The 22388-nt window shown below is 64.0% G+C and overlaps 1 protein-coding gene across 2 annotated transcripts; it reads left to right on the top strand.

Moving 5' to 3' along the window:
* Positions 1 to 14036: 14036 nt before the first annotated feature.
* Positions 14037 to 20625, top strand: Tle5 (TLE family member 5, transcriptional modulator). Of its 2 annotated transcripts, none has more exons than XM_026404248.2 (7): positions 14037 to 14147; positions 14571 to 14668; positions 17720 to 17783; positions 18509 to 18553; positions 18883 to 18945; positions 19717 to 19791; positions 19864 to 20625. In XM_026404248.2, exons 1-7 carry the CDS (start codon positions 14121 to 14123, stop codon positions 20083 to 20085), a joined length of 594 nt encoding a protein of 197 aa, XP_026260033.1. In that variant the 5' UTR covers positions 14037 to 14120; the 3' UTR covers positions 20086 to 20625. The 2 variants fall into 2 exon arrangements, with proteins under 2 accessions (XP_026260033.1, XP_026260034.1); XM_026404249.2 differs by having other exon boundaries at positions 19867 to 20625.
* The last annotated feature ends 1763 nt before the right edge of the window (positions 20626 to 22388 follow it).

Consider the following 22388-nt stretch of genomic DNA (forward strand, 5'->3'; position numbering starts at 1 on the left):
ATGTGTCCAGCATCTGGAAGGCCAAGGAGTGCCTTCAACCAGTTCATCCCAGGCACACTTCAAGCCCGTGCCCATGCCTCCCACCCACGGTGCTGGCACGGACCCGGGTCTCCGTGGGCTGGGCGGGGGCTCCTTCCCTGAGCTGCACCCCCGGCCCTTAGTATTTTATTTTGAGTCAGAGACCTAAGTGCTGAGGCTGGCCTCCAACTTGCAATCCTCCCGCCTGGGCCTCCCAAGTCCCTGAGATGACGGGGGTGGCCATGGCGCCCACTTGCTCCAGCAGAGACTTCCTCCCCACAGGCTCCCTGGCCCCAGGCCCTCCCTGGACCTCAGCCCAGCCCTGAGCCCCTCAGGGCCCTGGGGCCAGGCTCCTAGGAACACCATCGTCCATCCTCCACCCAGTGGAGCTGCCATGTCCCCGTGGCAGGGAGCCCTGGCCATCTCCCCTCCCCAGGCCCCGTTGTCTCTCCTGACGGGTTTCCAGCCCACCCGCAGGCAGGCGGAGAGCACTGTGCCTGACCCTGAGGTTCCCCACGGCAGACGCCCCGACTCTGCCAGACCCCGGGAACGTGGCGGGCGCCGCCCTGCCCAGGCCCTGCCCGGCCTCGGCGGCCTCTTCCGCCTCCACCTCGTTCCACCTGAGAGCCTGTGTCCCCCCACCCCGTCTCCCCAAAGTGGGGACTTTTCAGTGGCTGAGCCCCCGGCTCGGACTCTACTGGGCCCTGGGGTGGCCTCGCCCGTGGCAGGGTGCAGGGGGACGTCCAGAAAGGCGGCAGGGCCCGCGGCTCAGTGGTGGGCACCCGCCTGCAGTCAGGAGGCCCCGCGCCCCCACCCTGCGCCTCGGAGACCAAAGCAGAAGGAGGGTGGTAGGAGGGCGCTTAGGACCGGGCGGAGGGGCTGGGGCGCGGCCCAGAGGAGGCGCCTGCCTGGCCGGGTGAGGCGCTGGGCTCAGTCCTCAGCACCGCCCCAAATACGTAAATAAATAACCCACAAATAAAATAAAACGTCCTCCGACAACTGAAAAGTAAATGGAAAAGATCGAGTCAAGTCCTGCCCCGCCTCTGCCCACAGCCCTCCGTGGCTCCCATGTCCCTGGGGGTCAAAGCCCGAGTCCTCCCTGCAGCAACAGGGTCCTGCGCAGCCTGCCCCAGCCCCTCCCTCCTCCTCCCTCCCCCTCTCTCCTGCTGCAGACCAGTGGGGGTCCGAGGGCTCCTCCCTGTGCCCCGACACTCCAGGCTCGGTTCTGCCCCAGGGCCTTTGCATGGCAGAGCCCTCCTCCGCCTGGAGCAGCCCCCTGAGACAGCCCTCCCTGCAGTCAGCTCTTCCTCCCTGACCTCTGACCTAGCCCCTTCCTCCTGGCTTCAGTTACTGATCCGTTTTTTTTTCCTTTGGATTCAAGGATTTTCACTGTTTAAAAAAGCTGAGAATTCATATTGCCTTTAGTTACTTCCACGCTCAAACTTGGGCCATTTGTGGCCTGCAGGGCCCCTTCAAGCTGACCGCTGCCCAGCTGCCAGGCCCGTGGCTCTCTGAGCATGCTCTACTGTCCCGCGGCAGGACCCCGCAGCCTGTCCCCGGCCTCCAGCGAGCTGCGTCCTTCTTTTGGACAAAGAGGATCAGGACCCAGCTGCGTGCAGATCAGCCCAGGCCCGTGGCACCCGTGGACCCCGGAGTGTACGGGCACCGTGTCCACAAGCCACCTGTCCTGTCCTGGTGACCAGCTGCCCGGCAGGCCCGTGGTCCCAGTGAGTGGGGACTGGAGCCAGTCCCGGGGGCCGGCCTCAGCAACCCAGCCACAGCCTGTCAGGGTGAGGCAGGAGGCCAGGTCCTCACTCTGAGAGACTGACGCTCAGGACGCTCCCCGGGTCACTCCCCGATGTCCTGGGCCGCGGGATTCCCCAGAGGCCCCGCGGTGACCGGCGATGACCGGCTGAGGCGCCGCCTTCCCCCCCAGCGGCTCCTCGCGGCAGCCCGAGGGCCAAAGGTGCTGCCATCGTGTGCCCCCCTTGGGTGACCTTCCGCTTCCCTCGCCTGGCGCTGGGAGGGAGCGGCCTCCGTGTGCCAGGCGGGCACCCACCGCCAGCGTCATCCTCTCTGATGACTCTGGCAGTGTCCATGTGTCAGCCGTGGGGACGGCAGCTGTACTTCACTTGTCATTCTGCAGGGTGCTGAGGACAGACCCCGGGTCCCGCCCGCGCTGGGCGAGCTCTGCCGTGAGGGCACTGCCCGGCCCTCCAACAACTTAGAAAAGAAAGTCTCCCGCCTCTGACCGGGCCTGGCCCGTCGCCCGCTGGGCCCTGAGCCTGCCGTCCTGTGGCGGCTCCCGCACTCCAGGCTTCCCATCTTGTCACCCTCTGTCACCCTTTATCTGAAGCGGGCAGTAAAGTGGTGGCGGAGGCGGCTGGACCCGGCGGGGAGGCCACGTGGACAGCAGCACCTGCCCCCCGCGCCCTGCGGCCCCGGGACGGCTGCAGAAGTGGGGCTGTTCTTTGACTCCTGGGGCCACCTGGAGCCTGGCCAGGGCTCCGCCCGCCCGCCCCCAGCCTCCTGGGGAAAGACCAGGGGAGGACTTGACCTCCGCAGCTGCCGTGGCAGTGTGGGTCCGGGGGTGGCCCCGTCCCCCCGCCCGGCCTGGCAGATAAGATGCAGGAGGGCGTTGAAGGTGAATTCCAGGGAGGCAGCCAGGGACCTCAGGGACAGCACTGGGCAGGACCCACGGGCCTCGGCCACCCAGCTCCACCCCAGCCCCCACTACTTTCTTCTGAGGCAGGGTCTCACTGTCATGGCTGGCCTCCAACCGCCATCCTCCTTCCTCAGCCTCTCCCCAGGGAAACAGTCTTGGCCGGGAGTCCTGGCCTGGACGGGGCAGAGGCCGGGGACACTGCTCAGCACCCAGCAGGGCCCGGGATGCCCTCACAGGAAGGTCCATCCCCAGTGGCGGACAGTGCCAGGAGGATGCTGGCCTACCCCAGCTCAGGGGGGCTGAGGGGCACCGTGGGCAGCCCACAGGGGCAGCTGCCTGGGACCCATGTCCAGGGAGGGGACAGTGCCACCTGCGCTCCAGACGCGGGCGATCCTGGGGCGGGGCTGCCCCCTTGTGGACGCAAGTGGCCCTGCAGTTTAGCTCCCAGAGGGCAGGGTCAGGGCTGCTGTCCCCGGACCCCCGCAGGCGGCCCTCACTTTCCGCCAGGGTGGCCAGTCTTCACTGGGTGCCACGGCGGCCGCTGAGCTTGCGGGTCCTCGAGGCCTGGCCAGGGCAGCTGTCCGTTTTCACCGAGTTCAGCACAAGAACCCAGGGTGTGGTGACAAACACGGGTGTCCCCAGACATGCCCCGGGGTCTCCTGGGGACAGAGCGGCCCCAGTGGAGAACCCCTGGGTGCAGGGATCCCGTGTCCTGCGGTCCTGTCCCGGGAGGTCCTGGGTGCGGCCACCCGGAGCCCTGGAGCCGGGCAGGGGCGGGGCGGTCAGGCAGAGCCTCCCGTCCGGCTGCCGCCTGGGGGCTGCTCTGGAGCGCGCCCGGGCAGGGCTGCCCGCCCGTGTGTCCCATAAACAGGGTCGAGTTGCCCCGCACCGGGGACGTGGCTGGACCTGCCCCTCCTCCAGGCCAGTTGTGACAACAAATGTCCCCATGTCCAGGAAGCTCGGGCCCTCACCCTCCAGAGCACTGGCGCGTGGTGGTGGGCACGTGCCGGGTCCTGGCTGACCACAGGGCGGCTGCTGGTCACCCGAGGCTCCCGGGTGCTCAAAATGACATGGGGCGACCCAAGAACCAAAAGCTGAATCTCCTTTCACTTCCGTTCACCTAAGTGCAAACAGCCCCGTGCCTCCCTGGTGGCAGGAGCAGGGCACGCGCCGCGCCGACAGTCCACCCCAGCGTGTCCGGTGTCGGGTCCCGGTGGGGGAGCGTGTGAGCATGCGCCCCTGCTCTCCTGAATGGATACACACCGATGCCTGGCAGTGCCAACCGTCTCTGAGCACGTTCCTCCCATGGGCCAAGTTACTGCACTCAAGCACTGCGCCATCTTGCAGAAGAAGACACTGAGGGTCAGAGAGGGCAGCTGCCCAAGTGCTCTCACCTCCGAGCCCGGCCACCAGGGGGACCTGTGTGAGCCAGCACAACAGGAGCTGTGTTCAGAGGCGGCCAGGGCTGGTGGGGGGGGGCTCAGGCTGGAGACCCTGGGAGGCAGGGAGCCGGCTGAGTCAAGGGTCTCGGGACCTGGGAAGCACCGGGGGAGCTCTGGCCCCCGAGGGAAGGGTTGGGTGGCCTGGCCTGGGGCAGGGTGGAGTCCCGGTGGGATGGAGCCTGGGATCCACTCCTGTGGGTTACAGCTGTGAGGCTTGTTTCTATTTTACTGTGTTTTCTGCAGGGCTGGGGACGGGACCCAGCGCTGCGCTGCCGCTGACCACATCCCCAGCCCCTTTTAATGGGTATTTTGAGACGGGGTCTCTGGAACTGTCATGTTTCTCCTTCTGGTCTCACTATGTTCCCTAGGCTGGCCTCGAGCTCGTGATCCTCCTGCCTTGGCCTCCCAAGTTGCTAAGATGACAGGTGTGTGCCACTGTGCCCAGCCTGGCACAAACCTTCTCTTTTTAAGTGAATTGTCTCAAGAGTGTTGATTTAGTACCAATAAACTGACTAACTCCCCTCCCAAAGACCCCCGCCTCCAAATGCCAGCCCTCTGGGGCCCGTGCCCCAACATACCAACCCCAAGGTCAGTTCAGCTGCAGCAGGTGGGCAGAGCGCCCAGGCAGCAGCCGCTGGGCTGGTCTGTCTTCTGTTGCTGCAACCAAACACCAGACACCAGGCGACTTATGAAGAACAGAGGTTTATTAGCTCACAGTGGTGGAGGCTGGAAGTCCTTAAGCAGGTGCCTGGTGAGGGCCACGTCCTGACAGGCGGGGGCAGGGGTGGGGTGAGGGGTGCCACAGCACCCTGTTTGTTTTGTTTTTTGTGTTTTGTGTGCAAGCTCTCCTCCCAGCCAGGCTGCAAGGACCACAGCGGCCTGGACCTCTCTGAGGGCGACAAAGGCCTTGGTCCTATTAGCTCCTCCAATCGTTGCAACTTGGGGGCACAGGCCCACTTCCCCCATTTCCTAGAGGGGACACTGGGAGGTCCCTGAGATTGTCCACAGCCACACAGGGGAGGCATGTGGGCATCTGGCTTAGACCCACCGGATAAAACCAAGGCCAAGGGAGTGGGCAGGGAGGGCCTCACACCCCACTGGGCTCCCTCCACCAGCACCTCCCACCTGCGCCCCCTCCCCCCTCTCCCCCTCCCCCCTATACCCTCCCCGCTGGCCTCCCCCCTCCCCCCTTCCCCTGGCCCTCCTCCCTCCTCTGTCCTATTCCCTCCCCTGTACTCCCCTGCTCCAGCCCCTCCCCTTCCCCCTCCCCCCTCCCCCATCCTGTCACCTCCCCCCTCCTCTCTCCCCCTCCTCCCCCCTCCTCTCCTTCCCCTGGCCCCTCCCCATCTCCCCTGGCCTTTACCCCCTCCCCCAGTCGCCTCCTTCCTCGCCCCTCCTCTGTCCTATCTCCTCCCCAGTCCTCCCCTGGCTCCTCCCCCTCCCCTTTTTCCCCCTTGCACCCTCCCTCATCTGACCCCTACCCTCCCACCTTCTCCCCTTGCCCCTCCCCCGTCCTCTCCCACTCCTCTCCCTTGCCCCTCCCCCATTCTGTCCCCTCCTATGTCCTCCCCTGGCTCCTCTCCCCCTTCTTCCCCTCGGCCTCCCCCCTCCTCGTCCTCCCCCTCCACCTCCAGCCAGAGCAGCAGCCTCAATGACGTCACCTGACGCACACCAGGCCACCCACAGCCTTTCCTTACAGGGCCCAAAGATGCAAATGAAGGAGTCATGTGACCCAAGACTGGCCAATCAGAGCCTTGTACCCAGGCTATCCAGATTGCCTCCTGGATGTCACGTGACCTAAGACTGGCCAATGAGCATGAGCTCAGAGACAGGCTGTAATTAAGCCGACGGACTTGGCTGGTGTTGCTGAGCTCGAGAGGGAGCCTGAAGCTGCTGGGACGGCGCGTGCCCCTGGGCGACAGCTGTGCAGGAACGAAGCCCGCCCCGCCAAGCCCCAGGAGCAGCAGGCGTCCCTGGATCCAGCCATGCCTGAAGTTAGCTTGACCTCCTGATGTTAAGTTCCTTGCACTAAAACCAGTTCCCCCCCTTTTTGTTGTCTTTATTGTCGTCCCTCGCATCCCCCAAATTCTAAAGGAGGTGAGAGACCACTGCGCTGAGCAGGACGGTCAGGACCTGTGCCAGGCTGGTCGCCTTACAGTTGGAGGGACAGGACTAGATTCTGAGCACACCCATGAAGCTGGAACCACGGCGTGGTGTCGGAGTGTCACCACGTAATGGGCAGTGATGAGGGGCTGGTCCTTCTGCTGGACTGCAGGTGGGCACGCAGGTCTCTGATCCCTGGTGTCTGGATGCGGGCCTGGCACACAGTAGCTGCTCAATAAATGCCTGTCGTGCTCTGGGAAAGAAGGCAGGCAGGCTCCCACGCCGCCTCTTTGTCCGTGGTTTCCTCCGGGTTTCCCCCTGGGAACAGGGCGCCTGGGTGTCCCTGGGAATCCCCCAGGGATGGGCTCCCGGCCCTGCCAAGGCCCCAGTCGCAGATGCGCGGCTCCCTCTGAGAAGGGGCAGGGCTTGCGGGGAGCCTGGGCAGCCCCCGGGAAGCCCGAGGTCAGCACCGCGTGGTCCGCCGGGCAGTGGCCAGGAAAGCCGGGCGGGGGCTTCCTCCGCTTCCCGCCGCTGGGTGGACCCGTGGGTGGGAGGGCACACCCACCAAGGCCCCCTGTACCCTTCGGGGTTTTTTGCGGTGCTGGGAGGGGGCTCGGGGCCTCACGCTGCCAGGCCAGCGCTGACCACTGGGCGCACGGAGCCTGTGCGTGGCGTTTGGGCCACAGGTAAATCGCCTGGCAGACCCCGGCTCCGCTGTGGGATGAGGTGACCCTGCAGAACCGCCCTGCGGCCTGGGCGTCCTCCTCCGCCGGCTGAGCCTCTACCCAGGAGAGGCCGACTGGAACCGTGGCGGCTGTGTGTCCCTGGGGAGCCCGTGTTCCAGGGCCTGATGCCTCAGCGACTGGGTGAAAACCAGAGACCAAGACAGCCTCAAGTCGCCTGTTCCCCATCCTGTCCCAGACCGGGGATGCTCTGCCACCAAGCCACGCCCAGCCCTGCTCCTTTCTTATTTTGAAACAGCGTCTCACTAAGTTGCTGAGGCTGGCCTCGAACATGCCATCCTCCTGCCTCAGCCTCTCAGCCGCTGGGACGACAGGTGGACTCGTGCAGTAGGGACTCACGGAGCTCTTAGTAACTTGCATTCTGAAGTTCTGGGGTGGGGGAGGCCTGCCTCCCGCAGCTCACCTTCAACAGCCAAGGGCACAGCACCTCACAGGTGGCCAGGGCTCCCCGCATGGGGCCAAGGGCTGGGAGGCCCTGTGAACAGGGTCGGGGCAGGCAGATCCTGTGGGTGTTTAAAATGATGTTATTTCAGTCATCCCAGCTACTCAGGAGGCTGAGACAGGAGGGTCTCAAGTTCAAGGTCAGCCTGGGCCATTTAATGAAACCCTTTCAAGTTAAAAAAAATAATAATTGAAGAGGCTGAGGATGTAGCTCAGTGGCAAAGCGCTTGCCTAGCAGGCGTGAGGCCCTGGGTCTGATTCCCAGCACTAGGTGTGAATGAATAAATAAGTAACCTAAAGGTCCATCTATCACACACACACACATCAAAAATAAACAGGGGCCAGGTGTGGGCGCATCCCAGTGGCTCAGAGTCTAAGGTAGGAGGATGGAGAGCTCAAAGCCAGCCTCAGCAACAGCAAGGTGCTAAGCCACTGAGTGCGACTCTGTCTCCAAATAAAATACAAAACAGGGCTGGGATGTGGCTCAGTGGTCGAGGGCCCCTGAGTTCAAGCCCCAGAACCAAAAAATAAATAGGGGCTGGGGATGCAGCTCAGTTGGTAGAGTGCTTGTCCCGCATGCACAAGGCCCTGGGTTCCGGCCCTAGCGTGGATGGGTGGGTGGGTGGAGGGATGGATCAGCCGGGTAGGCGGGCTGGGGTGTAGCTCAGTGGAGCACCCCTGGGTTCAATCTCCAGTATCACAAAAATGAATCAATCAATAAAACGTAAAGAAGTGTCTTGTGTCGTGCAAGGCAGGTGCCCGCAACGCCAACCAGGGAGGGTGAGACAGGATCTGAGATCTGAAACGTTCTTACTCAGTTGCCCAGGCTGACCCTGGACTGGAGGCCCCCCCCGCCCCAGCCTCCTGAGCCACCCTGCCTGAATGAAATACCAACGGCTCTTCAGTCTTCAGCCCAGGCATCGGAGAGCAGACGGAGCAACACAGACAACTCCCGTGTCAAAAAATAATTAAAAACTAAAAGGAGGGCTGGGGATGTGGCTCAAGCGGTAGCGCGCTCGCCTGGCATGTGTGTGGCCAGGGTTTGATCCTCAGCACCACATACCAACAAAGATGTTGTGTCCACCGAGAACTAAAAAATAAATGTTGGAAATTCTCTCTCTCTCCTCTCTCCTCTCACTCTCTCTTTAAAAAAAAAAAAAAAAAAAAGAACCTAAAAGGATTTTTTTTTTTTACTTTTAAAATTTGTTTTTCAAGCCGGGCACATGGCCAGGCCTGTGATCCCAGCGACTCAGGAGGCTGAGACTGAAGCAGGAGGACCCTAAGCTTGAGGCCAGCCTCAGGAGCTTAGTGAGACCTGGTCTCCAAATAAAAAAAAGGGCCAGGTGCAGTGCAGCTCGGGAGGCTGAGGCAGGAGGATCTCGAGTTCAAAGCCAGCCTCAGCAACAGCGAGGCACTAAGCACCCCAGGGAGACCCTGTCTCTAAGTCAAATACCAACTGGGGCTGGGTGTGGCTCAGTGGCCGAGTGTCCCTGGGTTCAGACCTCAATACCCAAATAAGAATCAGCTGCTAAGCAGATGCCCTTCACGCCTGGCGGACGGCTCTGGTCTCGGCTGTGCGCACAGGGGCCTGGGCTCTGGCTGCCGGCGGAGAGATTAATCAGTAAAACTAAAGAGTCAGTGAGGTGGACGGAGCAGGTGCTGGGGGGACACAGGGGAGCTGGCCACCTCCTGCCCACGCCACAGAGGGACTGAGAGAACCGGGCACCTCATGGGGGGAGGACCCTGAGGTGCTGACCAGGTCACCTGCCACCAGGTCACCCGGCCAGGTGTCTGACGCCAGAGGCTCCAACCCAGAGCTGACCGCAGGGTCCGCCTGCATGGCCGGAAGGCAGCCACCTGCTTCCTGGGGCTCCGAGTAACGGCCACCCGGCCACCCATCACTGGGGCCCCTCTGTAACCCGGAGGGCCGCTGGGATAGGGGCCCCCTGATGGCCCTAGGTGTGGCCCTGAGAACCTGGTGGCCAGGGGAGGCCTTGATGTGGACTGTGGGGCCCGAGGAGCTGGGGACAGTGGCGCGTGGGGCAGGTGGCTCCACACGGGGGGCGGTTTGTGCCCCCCCATTGTCCCTCCTGCCCAACAGTCTCCCTGCAGGGCCTCGGCTGGCCGCCCCCCACGGCCTCCCCCGCCACACAACCAGAGTCTCTGCCAGTGGCCCTGGTCACTCCTGGATGCCGTCAGCCAGCGCACCTCGGCTGGGGTGGCTCTGACCCCAGGCACTCGTCTGGGGACGTCTGTGGTGGTCACACCTCTGGGGAGTGGCGAGCAGTGTGTGCAGGTCTCAGCTCCAGGCCCGCAGCCCCAGGACCCGGCGCCCCCAGGAGAAGCCAGGTGTGCGGCCAGCGCGTGTCCCTCGCTCCCCGGGGGCAGGAGCCGCCTGGCCCAGCCTGACCCCTGGCCTGCCACCTCCGCTGTGTGACTCTGGCCAGGTCCACTCACCTCTCTGGCCAGGTCTCAGCAGGACACGAGGACACCCGGAGCCCAGTGCCAGGAGAGACCCAGACCCTCAGCTGGTCCCGGTGCTGCGCCCCTCCACTGGCTGAAGAAGCCTTGCGACTGGAAAACCTCCGACTCACAGCGACTCCGCTCCACGGGCCCCACCCTCACAGAGGCCCAGGCCGACCCCCGGTGCCCACGCTGATCCCCGGTGCCCACACTGACCCCCGGTGCCCACGCCGACCCCCGGTGCCCACGGCGCCCGGCTCTGTTTCCCACCAAGTGTGCTGATGCCCGAGCTCCAGTCCCGGTGGCTGCCCAAGAGAAGGGGCCTGTCCAGCGCCCAGAGGGCTGGGTGGACGCTGCATGGGCCCCCCCAGAATGCAGTCCCCACCAGAGAAGGCCCTGCCCCTCTGCAAGCTCCTGATGTCTCTCTCCTCCTCTTCTGGCGGAGCTGGGGGTCGAACCCGGACCCCCCCTGAATCCGGCTCCCACGCCCTCCTAATGGCAGGCAGGGTCTCTGGAGCTGCCCGGTCCAGCCTGGGGCTTTTACTCCTGCTCAGCAGCTGAGTGACAGGACTGTGCCACCACACCCAGCAGCGCTCCTCTAAGCACACACCCCCATCTTCACTCTGTCCCCAAACTCTGGAGCCCATCCTGACCGGGACTCCGCTGAGACCGTGGGATCTGCGATTCGGGAACCCACTGGAGGAGGTCAGCCGCCTGCTCTGCTCCTCAAGGCTGGGCCCAGCCTGACCTGTGTCGCCCGCCAGCTGGCCTGGCCTGCCCCACTGACCCTGTTCTGGATTTAGCAGGCGGATACTCCCTGCCCTTTTCTTTAAACGGGTCTCATGACGTGGCCCAGACTGGACTCAGATGGACTCCTGAGGTCCTCTGGCCGCCACCTCTGCCTGACGGTGGCTGAGACCACAGACCTGGGCCTGGTTGACAAGTGACGGTCTTGAGCCAGACGTGTTGACGCACACCTGCCACCCCAGCGACTCGGACACGGAGGCGGGAGGATTGCAAGTCGGAGGCCATCCTCAGTATGTCACCGAGGCCCACAGCAGCCGAATAAGACCGTCTCAACTCAGTTGGAAAAGAGAATAAGTCCATGGCGTCTGCAGGGGACCGGATGGAGCTGGGGAATAGCAGGCTCAGGAAGAGAGCCAGTCCCCAGAACAAGGCCGAAGGTTCTCTCTGTTCAGTGGACGCGGATCCATAACGGGGGATAGGTAAATGGTGGGATGAGATGGTCATCACTGCCCTAGGTACACGGATGACCGCGCGCACGGTGCAACTCTGTGATGTGCACCACCAGAGAAGTGAAGGCTGTGCTCCCCTGGTGCACTCTGCTGTCATGTGTAACTAATCAGGGAAAAAAGAGACCCTGCCTCTGGGGCTGGGGATGTGGCTCAAGCGGTGGCGAGCTCGCCTGGCATGCGTGCGGCCCGGGTTCGATCCTCAGCACCACATACCAACAAAGATGTTGTGTCTGCCGAGAACTAAAAAATAAATATTAAAAAAAAAAAAATTCTCTCTCTCTCTCTCACTCTCTCTCCTCTCTCACTCTCTCTTTAAAAAAAAAAAAAAAAAAAAAGAGAAAAAAAAAAAAAGAGACCCTGCCTCAAAAAACAAATCACCGTCGAGGGCTGGGGGTGCAGCTCTTTGGTAGCACGCCTGGGTTCAACTCCCAGGACCCAGAGAGAAGGCCAGGGCCAGGCGGTGGCCACGCCCATCATCCCAGCTGCTCCAGAGGCTGAGGCTGGAGGATCGAGAATTCAAAGCCAGCCTCAGCAACTGTGAGGTGCTAAGCAATCAGTGAGACCTGACTCTAAGTAAAATACAAAATAGGGCTGGGGTGTGGCTCAGTGGCCGAGTGCCCCTGAGTTCAGTCCCCCCACCCCACCCAGGCAAAAAGAGAAAGCCAGCCAGCCAGCCAAGATGATTTAAGGCCTGGTGTGATGGCCTCACGGGTCATCCCCGCCATTCTGGAGGCCAGACTGGGCAGCTTAGTGAGACCCTATCTCAAAATATGGCCTGGGGTTGTAGCTCAGTGGTAGAGCACCTTGCCTAGCATGTGCGAGGCACTGGGTTTGATCCTGAACACCACCTAAAAATAAGTAAAATAAAGATCTCGTGTCTGCCTACAACTAAAACCACCAAAATCTAAAAAATAAATTAAAAAAATTAAAAGTAGGGGTGAAGGTAGCTCAGTTGCAGAAAAGCTTGCCTAGCGCATGGGAGGCCCTGGGTTCGATCCCCAGCACCAGGAAAACACGCCTGTGCTGTGGCCCAGTGTTATCTGCCTTCATCACTGAGGACGGCTGGGATGAGCTCCGCAGCAGCCGGCCTGCTCAGCTGGGACCAGGGAACAGGAAGGCCCAAAGAAGTTACAATCTTCAGGGAGCAGGCTGCCCTGCCCAGGAGGACCATCAAGTAACACCTTTGTTTCAATCACTTCTTTGAGGCCCACTCTGCACAAGGAAATTATTCTTTCAAAATTGGAGCCAGATCATGGTCCTCCTGGGCCCACAGCTCCATGACTTCACCTCCCTCAAGGTGACCGCCTCTGTCTAGCTGGGCTTGGTGAGGCACACCGGTCCCTCCAGTGACTGGGGAGGCTGAAGCAGGAGGATTTCAAGTTTGAGGCCAGCCTGGGCAAGTTAGCAAGGCCCTAAGCAAATTGGCATAAACACATCTCAAAATAAAAAAAAAAAAAAAAAAAATTAAAGGGGCTGTGGCTGTGGCTCAGTGGTAAAGTGCCCCTGGGTTCAATCCCTAGGACCGAAATCGGAGATAAGCCTAAATCCTGTCTGAGGTCCTGCGTTCCACCCCCGGGAGGCACCAGGGCTGGGCCTGTCATCCCAGCAACTCTGCAAGCTGAGGCAGGTTGTGAGGCCAGCCTTAGCTGCTGAGACCTTCTCTCTCAAAATAAAGAAGGACTGCAGGTGCAGCTCAGGGTCAGAGCACCCCTGGGTCCAGTCCCCCCACCCCCATTCACAGAGAACTCAGAGAAAGCAAAGAATTGATTTGCAGGGCCCAGTGCGAAATGAAACCGGGAGGCCCCTTGTTCAAATGTGACTTAAGAATTTAAAACCTCACAGCAGAGCCTTTCAGCCAGGCCCTCCGGGAGCAGCCCCTGGGCAGGCGCGGAGGCCGCATGCCCGGCTGGACCTCTCCCCAGGCTGCCTATTCGCCAGGGGCTTTGCATCTGCCTTTCTGGCCTCTTGACAGTGTCCTGATAACACAGCTCCACCCTGTGCATGGAGGGGGCGCCCCTCACTGCCGTCAGGGCGTCCTCTTCCGTGCCAGGCCCTCTCTGACACCCCCGTCCTGCACCCTGTTAAAGTAGCGCCTCCTGTTTTTCTCCTGGCTCTCACCACTGCTGACCCGCCAGGGATTTGGCTCCTGTGCTTTGTCTCTGATGTGTCTCGGCTTCTACCAAGCCAGGGACTGTGCACCCCGCCCCCACCCCGACCCTGAGTCCTGGAGCACAGCCTGGCACACAGTAGGCGCTCAAAAAATGTGTCCTGAAGGCGTGGCTCCTGCGAGGCAGGACGTACACCCGCCGCCTGTATACCCACAGAAGAGGAAACTGAGGCTCAGAGAGGACAGCCGCCCAGCTAGAGTCAAGGTCACCGAGCCACGTCCGTGGCACGCGTCCAGGTCGCGCCATGACGGAGCCGGCGGCTTGGCGGCGGGCGGCCGGGCCCCTTTCTTTGACAGATGGGGAAACCGAGGCCCGGCCGCCCGCCGGGGCCCCCCAGCCCGGAGGCGCGGCGGTGCGGCGGGCGGGCCCGGGGGCCGCGGCCCGGGGCGGGGGCGCGCGTGGCCAAGGTCACCGCGGCGGGCCGGCCCGGGAGGCGGCCGGGGTGGGGATCCGCAGGCCTCCCCGGGCGCGCGCGTCCCCCCCTCGGCGGCGCGCACGGGGCTCGGGCGGCGGCGGCGGCAGCAGCAGCAGGTGGAGCCGGAGCCTCCGCACAGCCGAGCCGCGGCCCCGCCGGCGTCGCCGCCATTAGACAATAGCGCGGCGGCCGGGCGCGCGGGGAGGCGCCGGGCGCGCAGGAAGCGGGGCCCGGGGCGCGCCGGCCGGGCGCGGGAGGGGGCGCAGGAAGCGGGCGCGGCCGGGCGCGGGAGGCGGCGGCCCGGGAGCTGCCGATCGGCGCCGGGACAAAGGCGCGGCCCCCGGCGCCCCGAGCGGCCCGAGCCGGGCGCACAGCCGGGCGCAGCGCGCCCCCCGCCGCGCCTGACATGATGTTTCCGCAAAGCCGCCACTCGGTAAGCGGGGCCGCCACTCGGCAAGCGGGACCGCCACTCGGTGGCCGGGGCCGCCGCTCAGTGACCGGGGCCGGCGCTCGGTGAGCGGGGCCGCCGCTCGGTGACCGGGGCCGGCGCTCGGTGACCGGGGCCGCCGCTCGGTGACCGGGGCCTGCGGTGTCGGCCGTTTCCTTCGCGGGACCCCAGGCCCCGGCCCGGGCGCAGGGCGGCCGGGCCGCGGGCTGGACGCGCGCCCCTCCCCGCCCGGCGGCCGCGCGCCCTGCCCCCGCCGCGGCGGTCGGCGCGCCCCAGGCCGCGGGGCGGGGGCGGCAGGAAGCGGGGGCGGCGGGGGGCGCGCGGGCCGGGAAGTGGGGCGCGGGGGGGCTGCGGCGGCGCGGGCGAGGGAGGGGCCGCGCGGCGCGGTGACTGCCGCCCCTCCCCCAGGGCTCGTCGCACCTACCCCAGCAGCTCAAGTTCACCACCTCCGACTCCTGCGACCGCATAAAAGACGAGTTCCAGCTCCTGCAGGCCCAGTACCACAGGTGAGCTGCGCGCTGCGCCCAGGTGGCCCCTGCGCCGGCGACACGGGCCGGAGGGCAGCCGGACCCCCCCGCACATGCGCTGGCGAGACTGCGTCCCGGGGGCTTGTCCTGTGCCAGGCTCTCTTCTAAGCACTCCCCCCCCCCCCCGTGACTGGTCCAGAAAGGCCCATTTCACAGCCGAGAAAACCGAGTCATAAAGCCTTCGTGGCGCACGCCTGCCTGTCATCCCAGCGCCTGGGGAGGCCAAGGCAGGAAGGATGGCAAGTTCAAGGCCAGCCTTAGCGACTTAGAAAGGATGTGTCCCAAAATAAAAAATAAAGCCGGCTGGGATGTGGCTCAGTGGTAAAGGGCCCTGGGTTCAGTCCCCAGTACCAGTGGAGAGAGAGAGAGAGAGAGAGAGAGAGAACAAAACTGAGGGGTGGACATGTCCTAATCTGCCCGGATACCCAGCCCCCGTGGTTTCTGAGCGCCCCCAGCTCCAATCCCCATTGGATAAAAGCTTTCCACAGCTGGATTTAGGGGCTGATCTTCCTGCTCTGTCACCCCCAAAAAAGAATCTGCAGCCTGGTCACCGTCTCTCCCTGACTTCCGGGGAAGGTCCCCTGGCCGCTCTTCCAGTAGTATTGTCACATCTCTGAAGGGCTCGGGAAGGAGCTGGGGTTGTTCTGAAGCCCACAGAGGTTACAGATTTTCTGTAGGAAGCAGCAAAACAGATTCTCACCCAGACTTCCCAGCTCCAGAATGCAAGTCCCCAAGAATTGACTGTCAGGAGGGACTTGCAGCCCAGCATGGTGGTCACACCTGGGATCCCAGCCACGCAGGAGGCTTGGCCAGGAGGATCCAAAGTTTGAGGCCAGCCTCAGCAACTTAGGAAGGCTCAGTTTCAAAATATAAAGTAAAATGGGCTGGGGTGAGGCTCAGGGGTAGAGCACCCCTGGGTTCAGTCCTGGGCATCAGAGGGAGGTTGGAGGCCACGTGCCTGGGCACCCTCGGGATGAGGTCTCCGGCCCCTTTGTAGATCTGGTTCCCCCAAGAAGAAGGGGCACTTTTCTTTGTGGCTGTTTTAACTCTGCGCGGCCTTTTTTGGGTGCTTCCCAGGACTGAGCCCGAACCTCCGTTTTCTGGCTTCAAGCTCTTGCCCCATTTTTGTGCCCGTGTCCAGGAGAGGGACACGAGGCACTGGCAGCCGGAAGCCTGGAGCTGGCCTCCCTGCAGGCCCGGGAGCTTGGTTCTGGTCCCCCGGTGCCTGGTGGCCCCACTGCACGCGGAGTCCAGGCGCTGGTCTTTGCGGCTAAGGGTCTGAGGGTGCACCAAGCCCATCCCCTTTCTGAGAGTTACTCCGTCTGTGAGGGGACCTGCCGCGTTGGGGCACTCGGGACCCCCAGGTGCGATGGCCCGGGGTGGCTGGAGCCTCAAGAAACACTGGATTCTGGGTGGGGGTGGGCGCTGGCCTCCCGAGCGGGGGTGGAGCCGGGGCTCCTGGCACCCAGCTGCCCTTGGGTGGTGGTTTCCAGCCGTCGTTGGCACAGCACCTTATTTTATTTGTCTGTCTTATGTGGGGCTGAGGCTCGAACCCAGGGCCTCGCATGGCAACAGATGGACGTTTGTAAGAAACTTTCTTAGTTGTAGACAGACACAATAGTTTTACTTTTCTGGGGTGCCGAGGAGGGAACCCAGCGCCCACACATGCCAGGCAACGCTCTGCCACCCCCGCCGCCCCCCGCCCAACACAGTGACGTTTTCTTTCTGAGTTTCACGTCTCTTCCTTTGGATTGATTGGGGTTTTGTTTGGGGGTTGACCGGGGGGGGGGGGGGGGGGGGCTCCACCACTGAGCCACATCCCCTGCCCTCTTCAGTTCTTATTTTGAAACATCTTGCTGAGTGGCCCAGGCCGACATCAGACTTGCCATCCTCCTGCCTCAGCCTCCTGGGCCTCCAGGGTGACAGGCCTCTGCACCTGACCAACAAACGCATCTTTTCAAAGAATCTAGAAAAGCTTGTGGGGTCAAAGTGACTCTGCTGTGAGGGACCCCGCTGGGGTGGACGGGGTGCCAGGCTCCAGTGCTTGCTCGCAGATCAAGAAGCACTTGTTGAGTGCTTGCTGTATGCTGGGTTCTGTTGAAGGGCTCACCCTGGCCTGGGAGGCGGGTCCTTACAGAGGAGGACAGGGTCCCAGGGAGCCCATGAGGGGCAGCAGCGTGGGGAGGTGCAGCCAGGCCAGCTGGGGCTCTTTGTCCCGGGGGCTGGGGCAGCATGCAGAGCCCCCTGCCCAGGGGCCTGGATAGAACCCGCCTGGAGGACAGGGACTTACTTGGCGCCCCCCCCCTCCCTTTTCCGGGTCTGGCACCTCCCTGCTGGCTCTCCCCACGCCCGTGACCTGGAGGGTCTTGGAGAGGTGCCCCGGCTCATTCTTACTGGGACAGCCGGAAATAAGTCACCTGGGCACTGACCCTGGTGTGCAAATGTGCAAGGTGTGCCTTTGCTCAGCACAAGGTGATTCAGTGGGGGCAGCTCTCCCAGCCCAATCCCCATGATGTACCCCCAAGGAAACGCAGGCCTGTGGCTGAGCCAGGATCCCTGGGTGTCCAGTCGGAAGCTGTACCTGGCACTCTGGGCCCTCCCTCAGCCTCTTTGCCACTCCTGATTTGTGTCTGGAGAGTTCTTCCCCTTGGTTGAATTCCTCCCCTTGGGCTGCTTCCTGGCTGTGTGACCTTGAGCCAGCTGCTCACCCTCTCTGGGCATCTACTGCATCTGTAAAAGGAGTATGAGTAGGGTTCAGCTGACATCATGGGTGTTCCAAGAGGGCTCCCTCTGGCTCGGGCTGTTGCTGTGATTTTCGTGACACTTCTGCCACTTTAGCCGCAGCCTGGTCTCGTGATCCGCATTACAGCTTCCCCTGCGCAGTCCAGCTGGACGCACCTGCCCAGGAGAGCTGTGCTCCACCCTCCGAGGGGCTGGTCTTGCTCTGGGGGGTGCTGGGCAGGGGGGGCTCTGCTTCCTGCACCCGGGGACCTCCACACCAGCCCTTCCCCCCCCCTTGTGCGTCCTCAGCCTGAAGCTCGAGTGTGACAAGCTGGCCAGTGAGAAGTCCGAGATGCAGCGTCATTATGTGATGGTAAGGTCCCCAAGCCTCCTGCCCCCCCCCCCCGGGCCCGGGGGGGCTGCCAGCTCCGGGAGCCTGAGGGCTTGGGTGGCTCTCATTCAGCCGCCCCGCTGGCCTGGCTGTCCGCCTAGGTAGTGGCCAAGGTGCCAAACCGCCGGGTTGCAGCCCGGGCCTGCCAGGTCCCCGGCTGTCCTTGGCAGCCGCTGGAGGAGGAGGCACCGCTGTGGAAGCAGCAGCCAGGAACTGGAACTGTCGTGGGGAGCGTCCCTCCACTGCCCGGCCCTGGCGTCCGGCACTTAACCCCTCCCTGCCCGTGGACGCTGGCAGGGTGACCTCAGAACGCTCCCAGGCTGGGCGGGCAGAGCTTGGTGCAGGGGCCTGGGGTCAGAGAGGGCTGGAGGCCAGCGCCCTGCTGAAGAAGGCTGCCCCGAGTCCTGGGACAGGTGGCCGGGGTCTTGGGGACGAAGGGGCCTGCTGGACAGAGCTGGGAGGACCCGGAAGGTGCCGGGCCTCTCTGCAGGGGCAGTGGGTTTGGAGCAGGGGAGGGGCAGGGCCAGGTCTGAGGCTGGGTCTTGGGGGCTGCTGGCCCAGGAAGCTGGACCGAGGCTCTGTTTACCCCAGATCATTCACACCCAGGGCCCTGCCCGCTGCTGGACCTGGGGCGTGGGTGGCTCTGCCTGCTCCTGGCTGCTGCCTCCCTGTCTCTGAGGCCAGCTTCCCCCCATGTGTCCCCACAGTACTACGAGATGTCCTACGGCCTGAACATTGAGATGCACAAGCAGGTGGGTCTGGGTCCCCGGCTGTCCCCAGCCCTGAGGAGCAGCTCCCTCACCCTGCTACCCTGCCACCTCCTACATGTCCTTCGTGACACCAGAAGCGGGGACCATGTGCCCATAGGGTGTCACCCGGGAGGCCCCTGGCCCTCTGGGCTGGGCTCCTGCCACCACCCTGACCTGGGGTGTCGGGGACCCCCTCCGTCCCAGGGAGCCTTCCCCCTGCAGCTGTGCGGCCATGGCCTCCGGGTGCCCCACGGCCCCTGGGCTGGAAAAGAGCCTTGCCCAGCCTGGTGCCACCCTGCCCTGTCCCCGGGACTGACGCCTCTGTGTTCCAGGCTGAAATCGTCAAGAGACTCAACGGCATCTGTGCCCAGGTCCTGCCCTACTTGTCCCAGGAGGTGAGCCCCACCTGCAGGAGGGGGCACCGGAATGGCCCTTCCTGCTGCCCGCGCTGGGTGCCCTGGGACTCCCCTCTGGGCCTCCCAGAAGGTCGTGCTCCAGTGATGGAGGGGAGCACTGCTCAGGCCAGGGTGTGGGCAGGGCTGGGGCGGTCACACGGGCTCCCAGGGGAGTACCACCCATGCACAGGGGCGCACACAGGGCTGCAGGGTGCAGCCCACCTCACCCACGTCCCCTGGGCAGCCAGCTCTTCCCCCTTGGCCTCGGGGTCCAGGCTTGCCAGCCTCATGCCCCCTGGGCATCCTCTGGCTTGTGATTGCCCCTTGGCCCCACCTCATCTTCCCAGGGACAGTTCCAGCACTGGGAGCCTCCCAGCCTCAGACTTGAGGCTTTCCTTTCCAAACAGGCTTCCTGGTAGCCAAGGCAAAAAGGAGCGGGTGGATTCTGGCATCCAATGACAGTTTGAGGAGAGTCGCTCTGAGGCAGAACTGCATTCCTGTCCCAGCCCCGCGGGAAGCAGGGGCTCCCGGGGCAGTTCTCAGCACAGACTCTGAGCGCTTAGGAGCAGGACGTCCCGGGACAGTGGCGCGGGTTGCATCTTTTACTGGCCGGGTTTCACTCACAGGAAGTGGCCCAGGTTTCTCCGGTCTGCACCCGCACCTTTTGAGATTTCTGCGCTTCTCCATTGGTCCCCATGGAAGTGGCTGGAGGGGGACTTTCTGGCGCGCTCCCCTGCCACCCCCCTGACCCGTCTCCCCACCCCCTTCCAGCACCAGCAGCAGGTCTTGGGAGCCATCGAGAGGGCCAAGCAGGTCACCGCGCCCGAGCTCAACTCCATCATCCGAGTAGGTCGGGGCCCGGGGGCGGGGGGGCCGGGTCCGGCCGCGGCTCACGCAGGCCCTCCCTCCACCCCGCAGCAGCAGCTCCAGGCGCACCAGCTGTCGCAGCTCCAGGCGCTGGCCCTGCCCCTGACGCCCCTGCCGGTGGGGCTGCAGCCCCCGTCGCTGCCGGCGGTCAGCGCGGGCTCCGGGCTCCTGTCGCTGTCGGCGCTGGGCTCGCAGGCGCACCTCTCCAAGGAGGACAAGAACGGCCACGACGGCGACGCGCACCAGGACGACGACGGGGAGAAGTCGGATTAGCCGCGCCGGCCGGGAGCGGGGACGGGGAGGCGGGGACGCCGCGCGGCCGAGGGGCCGGGACGGCCAGGCTCCGTGGTATTTATGGTCGCCGGCCTGGGCCCTGGCCCTGCCCGCGCAGCCCCCTGGCTTCGCTCCCGCCCAGCCCCCGGCCTCCCCCGCAGCCTGAGCAGGTGACCCCTGCCCAGGTGGGCCACACCGAGGAGGGCCACGGGGGACCAGGTCCGCGGGGAGCAGGACCTCGAGAAACCCCTCCCTCCCTGCACCCCCTCCCGCACAGGCCACCGCCGCCCACCCTGGCACTGCATGCGACACCTCCCGCCCGGGCACCCCAGAGTGGCCCCGGACCCACCTGCTCCTCCTCGCTTCCCACGCACCTCCCCCGCCAGTTCCTCACGCCCCCAGCCACCTGGTCCCCTCCCCTCGCCCGCGAGGGGGCCCGAGCTAGCGCCGAGAGCTTAGCGGGACGCGCAGAGCGGGGACAGAGCGGGGGCGCCCGGACTTCCCTTCACCCTTCCCAAATAAAGATGAGGGTACGACGGCGTCGCCTTGTGCTGTGTCGGTTCTCTTCCCCGCACATTGGCTGGCCTTCCAGGGAAGGGCACACGAGGGGGAGGAAGGCGGAAGAATGTTTCTAAGGAAAACAACGCGGGGCCCCAGGCGGCTCCTGTCCCCTGAAGGGCGACTCTGTCTGGAGGGTGGGCTTCGCTGGGTCCTGTGTTCCTGCCTCTGTGGGGAAGGGGCCGGCCTGGGGAGGAGGGCACTTCCTTCCACTCTGGGTCACCTGTGCCAGGACAGGGCACCAGGGTCCCAGGTAGGTGGAGCTGCTCATGGTGCCCACCTCCTTTTGATACCCAGCCCAGAGAGGGTGAGCTGGAGGCTTGGAGTTACACAGCATGGCCCAGACCCTCCAGAGCACCTGGGTGTTTTTTGTTTGTTTGGGTCCTGGGGATGGAGCCAGGAGCATCTTACTGTTGGGTCACATTCCTGGTTTTGTTTTTCTTTGGAGACAGGGTTTTAAGTTGCCCAGGCTGACCACCAGCTTGTGATCCTCCTGCCTCAGCCTCTTGAGTCACTCACTGATCACAGGTGTGCACCAGGGTGCTAGTGAGCTGTTCTGACAGGTGGATAAGGGGCTCAGAATGGCTAAGGGGTCCCTGAGCCAGTAAGTGACACACACAGGTGGTTTCTGAGCCCAGAGACTCTGTGATACTTAAAGAACAGACCCCCTAACCAGCCTCTGTCCCACAGGAAATAGGCTGCACCCCACTGCTCCCCCACCTGGGACCGCCACATGCACCCATCTCCACACTGCAACTTTGTTCCCTGGAGCTTGGATCAAGGGAGGTGCTCAGGCCACCCACCAGAGAAAAGGGACCGATGGTCCAAGCTTAGCAAGGGCTGCGTGGCGCGGGACCCCATGTCCTGGGAGCACACTTTGGCAACAGGTGACCTTAGGGGAGAGCCTTTGTCCCTAAGGAGAGAATGGTTCCACCCAAAACCACTGCAGCCAAAGCACCTGGGACAACTCCAGTGTGGACAGAGTGTCAGCGTGGTGGCCACGTCTGTCATCCCAGCAGCTGGGGAGGCTGAGGCCAGAGGATCTCCGGCTCAAAGCCAGCCTCCAGAACTCAGCGAGGAGGCCATATCAACTTAATAAGGCCCAGTCTCAAAAACTACCTCTGGGTGCCAGGTCACCTCCTGCATTCACCTGCTCCCAGGAAAGTAGGTGACCCTGCCCAGCGCACCCCAGAGGGAGCCTTCTCAGGCTGCAGCGCTGGTTGGCACCCCAAGACGGACTGGAGCTGCCCTGCCAGGCTTCGCCCAGAGGCCCTGGGACAGCCAGTCCCACCAGGGCGGCACCCACAGAAACCAGCCCCAGCCCAGAGCACGGCCCCCAGGAGCACCCCGTCACCCCCAGGACTCCAGAGGCCGAGGCAGGAAGACCCCGGGTTGGAGGCCAGCCTGGGCAACTGGGCCAGACCCTGTCTCAAAAGCAGAAGGTCTGGGATGTGGCTGGGTGGGAGCCCTGGGGACGTGCCCCGCACACGGAGGGGCCGGGAGGGGACACAGGGCTGCTTGAGCCTCTGTGCAAACCCCGCACACAGGACAAGGGACCGCGGTGGCATCCCAGGTTCCCCTCTTGTGGAGGGGCCGGCTGCAGGAACCGGTCATCTGCGGCCTCCTCAGCGGAGCTCCAGTGAGTGGCCGCCGGGCGCCTAACCCGGCTGAGGACCCCGAGGGCCGGGGTGGGTCTGCAGCTGGGCGTCACTCTGGCTGGCCCCACCCCAGCCGCGGGCCTTGGT

This window comes from Urocitellus parryii, chromosome 3 (genome assembly GCF_045843805.1).
Source record: "Urocitellus parryii isolate mUroPar1 chromosome 3, mUroPar1.hap1, whole genome shotgun sequence".
Lineage (NCBI taxonomy): Eukaryota > Metazoa > Chordata > Mammalia > Rodentia > Sciuridae > Urocitellus > Urocitellus parryii.